This window comes from Sinocyclocheilus rhinocerous, unplaced genomic scaffold (assembly GCF_001515625.1).
Source record: "Sinocyclocheilus rhinocerous isolate Xijiao unplaced genomic scaffold, SAMN03320098_v1.1 scaffold231, whole genome shotgun sequence".
Taxonomy (NCBI): Eukaryota; Metazoa; Chordata; class Actinopteri; order Cypriniformes; family Cyprinidae; genus Sinocyclocheilus; species Sinocyclocheilus rhinocerous.
This window is the reverse complement of record NW_015640454.1, coordinates 214,243-226,113: the sequence shown is the minus strand read 5'-3', so window position 1 is coordinate 226,113 and position 11,871 is coordinate 214,243. Positions and strand designations below refer to the sequence as shown.

The 11,871-nt window shown below is 38.0% G+C and overlaps 1 protein-coding gene across 2 annotated transcripts in view; it reads left to right on the top strand.

Moving 5' to 3' along the window:
• The first annotated feature begins 6,280 nt into the window (after positions 1–6,280).
• The window catches only part of LOC107752936 (noelin-like), a 39,518-nt gene continuing 33,927 nt past the window's right edge, over positions 6,281–11,871 (top strand). The window contains exons 1-2 of one of the 2 annotated variants that reach the window (XM_016569004.1): positions 6,281–6,600; positions 6,820–6,938. In XM_016569004.1, coding sequence (XP_016424490.1) covers positions 6,873–6,938 — 66 coding nt within the window. In that variant the 5' untranslated portion in view covers positions 6,281–6,600; positions 6,820–6,872. Of the gene's footprint in view, positions 6,720–6,819; positions 6,939–11,871 lie in introns of both variants that reach the window. The other variant, XM_016569005.1, reaches the window with a different exon arrangement.

Below are 11,871 nucleotides of genomic sequence, written 5' to 3'. Positions count from 1 at the left end.
TTCGTTCACTTTCACGAGCGAGGGAACATTTTGTCTTCTGTTCCTCATTCTGTCCAGCTCTTCCGAAACCGATTTTTTTTCCCTGTTGCAGCTCGTTTAAAATGCAGATGTTAACACTAACTAGGTCACCCCATCCCATGATGTCTGTCAAACCATAATTAGAGATATTTTTAAATCTGAGGAAGTAAATTAAGCTCCTGACAGACACCGCTGAATCCGTAATGGATCTCTACAGGGAAAACGCTTCCCACTTGTTCAAAAAACTTTTGATCTCTAGCACTGATGTAATCAAATTAGGATTGAGAGGGATTAAATGTAAATGGATAGCTCACCCCCAAAAAATGAAAATTCTGTCATCATTTACTCACCCTCGTGTTGTTCCAAACCTGTATGACTTTCTGTGGAACACAGACACAAAAAAGAAAGAGAGATATGTTGAAATCAATTATGTTCATCCATAAAAAGAAAGTCTATGGAGTCCAGTCTAGTTTTGGACCCCACTGACTTTCACTGCATTGACAAAAACATCTGAAACATTCTTTAAAATATCTTCTTTTGTGTTCCACAGAAGAAGGAAGTCAGTACGGATTTCAAACATTTCTAAATGCATGTCGGGTCTTACACCATCCCTTTTTTCTAGATGAACACCTCTACCATTCCTTCAATGATGCCTCAAACTTTCAAACGACAGAATTTTGCATTGTAAACCAATTTTATGTAAAAAGAAAATAATAAATAAAATAAAAATAAATAAATAATAAATAAATAGACAAATAAATAAATAATTTAATTATTTAAACCTATGATAGTCTGATCAAACAAACATCAATCACACACCTGGTAGTCATGTCACAGTCAATAATAATAATAAAAAAATCATAATAAAAGTCATTTAAAAATGAATAATAATACCTGGAACTCGTTATTAAATGAAAACATTTGAGCCAAAAATGCTCTTAGGGCAATTTAAATAATCAGTCATCATATTTAAAACACAGGTAGGATTTTTAAAAATATATATATATATATATATAATTAATACTTTCATAGCAAGAATGCATTAAACTGATTAAAAGTGACAGTAAAGACATTTGTAATGTTACAAAAGATTTCAAATAAATGCTGTTCTTTTGAACATCAAAGAATTCTGAAAAAAAGAATCCACAAAAATAATAAGCTGTACAACTGTTTTCAACATTAATAACAATAATAAATGTTTCTTGATCAGAAAATGTGCATGTTAGAATGATTTCTGAAGGATCATGTGCCACTGAAGACTGGAGTAATTCAGCCTTGCATCACAGGAATAAATTACATTTTAAAATAAATTGAAATAGAAAACAGCTATTTTTGAGATAATATTTCAAAATATTAGTGATTTTACTGTACTTTTGATCAAATAAATGCAGCCTTGGTGAGCAGAAGAGACATTAAGAAGCTCACAATAAACAACACTGACTGTCATGTCAACAGCAAAGTCTATGGTGGCTGAACTTTTGAACTCTAATGCAGAGAAATCCTATAAAAATCTTGCACAGTTAGACAAGCTTGCCTATGAAAACAGCAAACATCATGTAAGCTCAAGATTTTGAAGCAGATTTTCTCTATTTTTGCCTCTGGTTAAGGCCGAAAATGAATGTTCAGACCTCTTTGAGGAGCAGCAGAGTGACACAGTTTGTGGGTGGCAATGCTTGTCTTTATCTGTGTGACCAATCCAGGATGGCATCAAAACGCTCAAGTTACATAATGTCTGGCAGCTACAGTCTAAGTAAATCACAGTGAGTCTGAATAAGAATGAGAGAGAAGAGCAGAAAGCCTATAAACAATATGTGAAATAGAGCATGCGACACACATGCATGCACGCACGCACACACACACACACACACACAACTTAATGTCGTTATATAAAGCATTCACTGACACACATGCACACATAAACACATAGATGTGAGAGAAAACAGAGCACGCATTTGTGCCGCCTTTATTTCACTCCATTAAAGAATCCTATATGCAGTTTCTCAGCTTGATCAATGCTCCAAACACGGCGTGCAATAACACACACGCATAAAGATATTTTACGAGCGCTAATGTTCATAAAACAGCCGGCTGAGATGAAACCAATTAGGTTGTGTTCCCATGAGAAACATTCCCAGCGAGGAGATCGCCACATACACACAGAGAGTCATATAATCATAAAAGCATCAAGACAAGCTCTGTTCCCTGTCTAGTTTCCTGCCAGGACAGAATAAACTGCAGCGACGCAAGAGGATCTGAGGTTTTCTGTACACAGAGTTCATATTGACATTTCTGCAGGGAAAAATCGGTTTTTAGTAAATCTTTCACAGCCATGGAGACAGATCATTACAGATTTTATGTACCACGGAGAGACATCGGGGGTGAAAATGAATAAAATAATGAAAGTATCCTGGTTAACACTCCCATATATAAGATAAAAGTGCTTCAAAGTCATGCTTTCCGGCATTATAATGCCAGCTCTAAACGTTAAATGGCGTGAATAAAACTGCACAAGGGTGTTTTAATAAGGTAATGATGTCTAGCCCAACCCAACCGTTCTGTGACATGAGGCTGCATTCATACTCCATAAATTGCAGATGAATTTCAGCTGGCCTTTACAAGCAGAAATCAGATCTCTGGGCACCTCTGTGCAAATATAAAAGTGATGAAAGGAATACTTCACCCAAAAATGAAAGTTTGCTGAACATTTACTCACCCTCAGACCATCCAAGATGTAGTTTGTGTTTTCATTTGAAAAGATTTGGAGAAATTCAGCATTACATCACTTGTTCACCAATGGATCCTTTGCTGTAAATGGGTGCCGTCAGAATGAGAATAAACATCACAATAATCCACAAATCCATCAGTTAATGTCTTGTGAAGTAAAAAGCTGTGTTTGTAAGAAACAAATCATTAAGAAGTTTTTTTTTTTACGTCAAACCATTGCTTCCGACTATATTACGAGTCTTCTATCTGCAATATTGCTTTCGCCAGTGAAACAGTCATCTTCTCTGATTTAGGAGAGAAATATGCACAGATCAAGCACCGTTTACAAGCAGTTCTAAACAACTATGTCAGAGTATTTTGATGTGAGAGGACAACAGAGGATGGAGTTTTCCACTGGAGGAAGCGTTATTATAATTTTATGGCCTCGTATTTTGACCAGAAGCAGCTCTTTGTGTTTCACAAGATGTTAATTGTGCACCGCAGAGGATCCACTGGTGAGCAAGTGATGTATTGCTAAATTTCTCCAAATCTGATGAAGAAACAAACTCATATAGATTTTGGATGTGCTGAGGATGAGGACATTTTCAGCAAATCATTTTTGGGTGACTACTCCTTTAAAGCTTCACACTAAATCATTGATAATTCATGTGCAAGGTCTATAAACTACACTGGATATATTTTACCAGAGTTTATAATGCAATATAAGAACAGTGATTTTCTTGGCTCCTAGTCTCAGTCTGGAACGGTCCACCAGATGCAAGGTCAATGGGTTCGTGTCAGCCTACTAGGAAGAAAAATCTTTTTAAAAAGATACTGGAGTGATATCATAAAACATTTCTGTGGAAGAACTAATCATCATATTGATGTGTTCAGCATAAAATCTTTAAAAGAGGCACTTTGTAGCATGCAAACTAGATTTTTTTAACAGAACTGTATATTCTTTCTGTAAAATAATAATCAATTCTTATTACTTTTGGACAGCTTGTTTTCCGAGATGTGAGCTCCAGGGCATCAGCAGCCATTCAGCGCTCATGAACCCGCCGAGAGCAGCCTCACCTTGGCCAGATCTTCTGGAATTTGCCACTGGCTCTAATGTCTATGTAGTGGTTAAACATGAGATATAATTCGTTTTGGGTCAATCTAATGGGTAGTCTTTGGTCTCATTAATCTGTTATTTCTTCCAGAGCAAATAGGTTTGGCTGAAGGGAAAGTCTCATAACATATTTTTTATAACTTTAGTACTGTATATCGGAGCACTGCCTTTGTACTTTTGACTGAATTGCCTAGCAACTTTTATGATGGCTGTAGTTGTGGTTTATTATAAATAATATTTTATATACATAATAGTAGTATTTAATAATAGTATTTAGTATTGAGAAACCGTGTGTTCGTGATGGTGTTTTTAGTTACATTATTCAGCCATTAGATGATGAAAAGAGAAAAAAAGTTTTTCTGAGTGAGTCAGCAGTAAAGACTTTTATATTGAAAGAGAATGAAACAGGGTTGTAAACAAGGAAGTTATTTTTACTTTCTACACCACCTAGTAAGATGCAGCCAAAAAATGCAGTGAGCAGCGCTGTCATTGGAAATCACCCTTAACAGATGAACGGATAGTATGACAAAGACATCGCTTTCCTCAGCGGACATTCAAACTAATGTTTTATTGTGAATATGAGATTGAGCTGAAGAATGAATGCTGTATCAGATGCAGGTAATCACACTCACTCAGTCCATCTCTCTCTCATAATATGTTCTTAAGTATTAAAGGTAAAACAAACAACAACTTTTATTTATGAAATGTAGTGCAGTAAAAAGTATGACATTATGCTTTGGAATGTAGTGAAGTAAAGTTTTCCAAAGAAAAACACTCTGATAAACTACAGATACTTTATAAATTTACTTGAGTAAAGTAAAAATACTTCACTACTGTCCGCCTCTGACAATAAGTTTTCAATGAAGCAACTCAATGTTCCTTCGTCACTAGCTCCGTGGCGGAAGGAAGTAGTTCCGCACAAAAGAGGGTTTAATGACACTTCGTTGTTGTCTCTTTTTTATTTACACACTTGTGCCATCTAACTGTTGTATAAATGCAATATCCCACTGCCTTTGTTGTTGGTTTTCAGTCTCTGTCATTATGTCAAATGATTGTCACCTGTGCCTTGTTTGCTGGTTGTGTACTGAAGTCGCCCTTCTCCTGAGTACTTTGCTCAGTGTTGCCCGTGCCATGACCAAGTCTAGGTCAGTCTCATGTTCTGCTTAAGGGGTTTATCCTCAAACAAGTTTGTGCATCTGGTATAGTTCCTTTGTTTTGTTTTACTGATGTGCTCTTTGAAACTGTTCGGAGTTTCTTACAGATTTTCTTTGTGAACTTTTTGAATGCCTTCCGGATTGTCATTGTGAACATTTGGGATTTACCTTTTGGAACTATTTGCATTCCTTTTGGTTTTTTATTGAGTCCTGTGAACATTTTTGTATGCCTTCTGGATCTACTTTGTGGACCTATGGGAATGACTTTTTGGAACTATTGACATTCCTTTTGTTTTTGTATGGACTACTGTGAATTGTTTGTATGCCTTCCTGGGTTTACTTTGTGGACTTTTGGGATTTACTTTTTGGAACTGCTGTCAAATCTTTTTGCACAATTGGAACATTTTGAGTTGACTTTCTAGATTTATCTTGTGGATTTTTGGACTTCCAGTTTGGACTTCCCCACTTACATACAAAATTTGCAGTAAGTGTGGCTTAATTCACATCTCCCAAAATTTTAGAGGTCATTATACAGTATTTATGTTTCCTATGCTCACCAAGGCTGCATTTATTTGATAAAAAATACAGAGAAAATGAATATTGTGAAATATTATTACATTTTAAAATAATAAAAAGCACCATAAAACTCCCAAGTCTTGTTTGCTGTAAACATTTAGATCAAATATGATATCAGGTTTAACGACAGTGACTAAGAGGTAGCCTACATTTTTAAGCAAATAACAGATTAAACTTTGGTCTTAAATACACCACCATTCAAAAGTTTGGGGTGGAAGGATTTTTTAATGTTTTTGAAAGAAGTCTCTTAAGCTCACCAAGGCTGCATTTATTTGTTTAAAAATACAGCAAAAACAGCAATATCGTGAAATATTGTTACAATTTAAAATGTTTTCTTCTTAAATATATTTTCAAATGTTATTTATTCCTGTGATGAAAAGTTGCATTTTCAGCAACATTACTCCAGTCGTCACTGTCACATGATCCTTCAATATACCCTTCTAATATGCTGATTTGCTGCTCAAGAAACATTTCTTATTATTATCAGTGTTAAAAACAGCTGTGCTCTTCATATTTTTGTGGAAACCGTGGTACATACAAGAATTACCGGATTTTCTTTAATTTCGTTTGAAATACGTTGTATTCTTCGTTTTAAACGCCGTTTGCAGGTAAAATGTCCTTACAAGTGTAGTAAAACTGTTTTGACGCCGCGCAAGGTTTGACCAATTAGCTCAGTCCCTCCTCCTCTCGATCATCCCCGTTGAATTTCACATCCGGTTTCAGCACCTAGGACAGCTCGCGCTCCCCAATCACTCTGCCTCACACAGCGAGATACACACAAAGTTTCGGGCTAACCAGACCTCCCTGCTTGACGCTAGACTTCCAGAGCCGCTAATCTAACAGGGACGGGAGTCACAGGGAGGCTGAGAGACGCAAGAGAGAAAACGCGAGGCGCGAGATGCCCAGAGACGGCTGCGCGAGACCGAGTTCTGTCACTCTGTCATTCCGTTGCTGAGAAGAGAGAGAAAGAGAGAGACGCGAGCGACCGGGGACAGAGGAGCGAGGCGAGAGCACCAACGAGCGGGTCTTAACGAGGCACCGGACCGGATCTGCATGCGAGAGCGAGTCCGAGCGAGCGGAGGCGCGAGATGCAGCGCGTGAACAAGGTCTTGAGTCTCGTCGTGCTGGTGCTGATGGGCACGGAACTCACGCAAGTAGGTCTATCGCCATCTTTACCTCCCCCACACACACACACACACATATCTAACACAGATCAGACTGCGATGAATTAGCCGAATTAATGGGCTTAACGAGGCACCGGACCGGATCTGCATGCGAGAGCGAGTCCGAGCGAGCGGAGGCGCGAGATGCAGCGCGTGAACAAGGTCTTGAGTCTCGTCGTGCTGGTGCTGATGGGCACGGAACTCACGCAAGTAGGTCTATCGCCATCTTTACCTCCCACACACACACACACACACATATCTAACACAGATCAGACTGCGATGAATTAGCCGAATTAATGGGAAGAAGAGATTCATGAATAGGATTACAAGCCCAGAGATAGGAACAGTCAACGGTTATGCTGAATGACAGGTCACAGCAAACATGAGAAGTTGCACGAAAAGCGCGCGATTTACATATTTACACCTCATGAATTAAAGCAAACATTCATTTAGGATTCACGTTGCTGTGTATTCAACCCTCATGTATTGTTAGACTGACTTTGCATTCTTTGTTTGGGGTCCCAAGGACCCCAATTCTTTAAGTGTAAAAATAACAACAGTGAAATAAGCTTCTTCTAATGGAATCAAAACCCCATGAGCAGATATTATCCCAAAGAAGACATGCATTTTTGCAAAAATGTGACCAAATGCTCCTGTTTGGGGTCAGTTTGAGCATGGAAAATATACATTGCAGTAAAATCACAAAATAAATCTAGCAGAAGTGTATCTTATGTTGCATTTCATTGCGTGTATTCGTGTTTCTGAGACCCTAAATTATGTTTTAAGTGTGTTATTAAGTTTATAGCAAGCTCACATAACTAGCACATGTCATTGAGTATCAAGCTGATATAGGTATGTTTTTGAGCTACTGAAGGCCTTGGGAGACCCCAAACAGAACTTGAGAAGTGCTAAGTAATATTAATGCACTTCACATTTGGTAGAGCTGTAATTGCACATTGCTATTATTAGCACTATACTAATTACATGAAAGAGTGTAGGAATAATTAGAAAAAGTGCACATTAGGGCCTAATTATGATTATTTTGCAAAAAGAGAGGGAATGAATATAGGCTGTGATAATTAAACATGCCAAAACAACACAACCTGTAAGTGTCCCTTATTTTCATTTACGTCGTATTAAATATGATATCTCCCCCAAAGGTGTACATCCCTGGTGAAATGGACACTAATAGTGTTACAAAAAGAAACTGGAGCTTTGCACTAGAGAATTGAAGAGCATTTGGCCGCTCTTACTAACATTACCCAGTGCGCAGTGTTCTTGGCTCCTACATATGCAAACAGCGCTCTTCACGCTTCAGTTATTACTTTAACCAGTGTCTCACTGTAGCATGTATTTTCATATTGATCAGAAAGGATGAGCATGTGAACCGTACAGCCTGTGTAAATGTTGCATTAGGCTCACAGCAGGGCAGCATGCTTACTCGGCATGTGCGCACAAGTAAATCTCAAACTGACTCTGCCAAACCCATCAATTACCGCCGCGTGGCTCTGTTCATCTTCTCATCTCGGAGATTTACAGCCCATTGAATCGGGGACAATTTGGCATTTTCCTCGGCTTTAGTCGGGTTTGAGAAGAAGACCTCGCAACATATACACAAACACACCGAATGCGTTCGAGTATTAGATGAAAGACGCATCATATACAGTCGTTTCATGTCCAAAAATCATAAAGGAAAGGTGTTCCTTCAGAGCAACACGGCATTCTGGGATTCAATTTGGCTACTGTCAGTGTTAAATTAAACACATGAAATACCTTAGGAGCACAGGTGTGAGCAAATGCATGTTGGGACAAAGTCATATCATCTCATCTCTCACAAATGCAGTGATCTAGTTTCAAACTCAGGAAATTGCCATAGTTTGATAATTGCACTGTGGAAACTGAGTTGGCTTTCAGTTTGTGTGCGTTTAGGAGGAGTTGAGATGAGTCACAGAGCCCATTTTCTGTTCTGTTTATGGCCTACATGCTTTATTATTGGACTCAACACTCTTAAAAATAAAGGATACATTTAGAAACAAAAAAGAGTTTCATGGTTTAATGTCAAAGGAGAGTCTACTTGAGTTCCTCAAAGAGCTTTTTATCCTCTAGCTCTTTAGGAAACCAGCTGTGTAGTGGTGCTTTAATGGACCATGAACTAAAGGCACTTATATTGAATATGTATGATGTGACTTCAGTATCTTCCAAAGAACACTCTTAAAAATAAAGCTTCTTTATTGGTATCTGTGGTTCCTTGAACAACCTTAAACATTCATGGAACAGTTCTAAGAAAATGGTTATTTTAAGAACTGTTCAATGAAAGGGGCTTTGGGGAATCAAAATGTTTTTTTTTCTTCTTAAAAATAAAGGTTCTTTATTGGCATTGATGGTTCCATGAAGAACCTTTAACACCCATGGAAACTTTCCTATCCACAAAAGGTTCTTTATAGTGGAAAAGGGTTCTTTAGATCAGTGGTTCCCAACCCTGGTCCTGGAGGCACCGGTATGTTTTGTATGTTTTTGAGCTACTGAAGGCCTTGGGAGACCCCAAACAGAACTTGAGAAGTGCTAAATGCACTTCAAGTGTAGGAATAATTAGAAAAAGTGCACATTAGGGCCTAATTATGATTATTTTGCAAAAAGAGAGGGAATGAATATAGGCTGTGATAATTAAACATGCCAAAACAACACAACCTGTAAGTGTCCCTTATTTTCATTTACGTCGTATTAAATATGATATCTCCCCCAAAGGTGTACATCCCTGGTGAAATGGACACTAATAGTGTTACAAAAAGAAACTGGAGCTTTGCACTAGAGAATTGAAGAGCATTTGGCCGCTCTTACTAACATTACCCAGTGCGCAGTGTTCTTGGCTCCTACATATGCAAACAGCGCTCTTCACGCTTCAGTTATTACTTTAACCAGTGTCTCACTGTAGCATGTATTTTCATATTGATCAGAAAGGATGAGCATGTGAACCGTACAGCCTGTGTAAATGTTGCATTAGGCTCACAGCAGGGCAGCATGCTTACTCGGCATGTGCGCACAAGTAAATCTCAAACTGACTCTGCCAAACCCATCAATTACCGCCGCGTGGCTCTGTTCATCTTCTCATCTCGGAGATTTACAGCCCATTGAATCGGGGACAATTTGGCATTTTCCTCGGCTTTAGTCGGGTTTGAGAAGAAGACCTCGCAACATATACACAAACACACCGAATGCGTTCGAGTATTAGATGAAAGACGCATCATATACAGTCGTTTCATGTCCAAAAATCATAAAGGAAAGGTGTTCCTTCAGAGCAACACGGCATTCTGGGATTCAATTTGGCTACTGTCAGTGTTAAATTAAACACATGAAATACCTTAGGAGCACAGGTGTGAGCAAATGCATGTTGGGACAAAGTCATATCATCTCATCTCTCACAAATGCAGTGATCTAGTTTCAAACTCAGGAAATTGCCATAGTTTGATAATTGCACTGTGGAAACTGAGTTGGCTTTCAGTTTGTGTGCGTTTAGGAGGAGTTGAGATGAGTCACAGAGCCCATTTTCTGTTCTGTTTATGGCCTACATGCTTTATTATTGGACTCAACACTCTTAAAAATAAAGGATACATTTAGAAACAAAAAAGAGTTTCATGGTTTAATGTCAAAGGAGAGTCTACTTGAGTTCCTCAAAGAGCTTTTTATCCTCTAGCTCTTTAGGAAACCAGCTGTGTAGTGGTGCTTTAATGGACCATGAACTAAAGGCACTTATATTGAATATGTATGATGTGACTTCAGTATCTTCCAAAGAACACTCTTAAAAATAAAGCTTCTTTATTGGTATCTGTGGTTCCTTGAACAACCTTAAACATTCATGGAACAGTTCTAAGAAAATGGTTATTTTAAGAACTGTTCAATGAAAGGGGCTTTGGGGAATCAAAATGTTTTTTTTTCTTCTTAAAAATAAAGGTTCTTTATTGGCATTGATGGTTCCATGAAGAACCTTTAACACCCATGGAAACTTTCCTATCCACAAAAGGTTCTTTATAGTGGAAAAGGGTTCTTTAGATCAGTGGTTCCCAACCCTGGTCCTGGAGGCACCCCAACACTGCATGTTTTGCATGTCTCCTTAATCAAACACACCTGATTCAGGTCATCAGCTCATTAGTAGAGACTCCAAGACCTGAAACTGGTGTGTGAAAGAAAGGAGACATGTCAAATGTGCAGTGTTGGGGTGCCTCCAGGACCAGGGTTGGGAACCACAGTTTTAGATCATTAAAATGTCCTTCACACCAAGAAAAAAAAAAAAGTTAACTAATCACTGAACGGTTCTTTGGGGAACAAAAATGGTTCTTCTATGGCATCACTACAAAAAGAAAACCCATTTGGAACATTTAATTTTAAGAGTGAACCATAAGAACGCAAGAAACCAACACTCCTAAAAATAAAGGTTCTTTTTTGGCATTGATGATTCCATGAAGACATTTGAACACCCATGGAACCTTTACATTCCACAAAAGGTTCTTAATAGTGGAAAAAGTTTCTCTAGATTTTTTAAATGTTCCTCACATTAAGAAAAAAATTCACTGAAAGGTTCTTTGGGGAACTATAAATGGTTCTTCTATGGCATCACTGTAAAAACACGCTTTTGGAGTCTTTATTTTTAAGAGTGTATCAACAGAATAACTGATAAGAAGAAACAGTTGAAAACCTTTATTTTAAAGAGTGTACAGAACACATCATACGCAGAACACCACCTTTAAAAACCACTCTTTAACCTAAACGGCAACAAATACATGGTCAATTCATAAAACACGACCTACTGAACACCATCCACAAAACATCTCCTAAAATGTAAATACCCCTCACAGAACACCCCTAAACACACACAAACAACCACTTACTAACAGCTCCTGAACCAAAACCCAATAACTCAAGAAGTACACCTACTAAACACAATCCACAAAGCATCTCCTTAAACGGGTCATATGATGCGATTTCAATTTTTCCTTTCTCTTTGGAGTGTTACAAGCTCTTGGTGCATAAAGAAGATCTGTAAAGTTTGCAAAGACTAAAGTCTCAAATCCAAAGAGATATTCTTTATAAAAGTTAAGAGTCAACCACGCCTACCTAAAACGGCTCGTTCTAACACACCCCCACATGT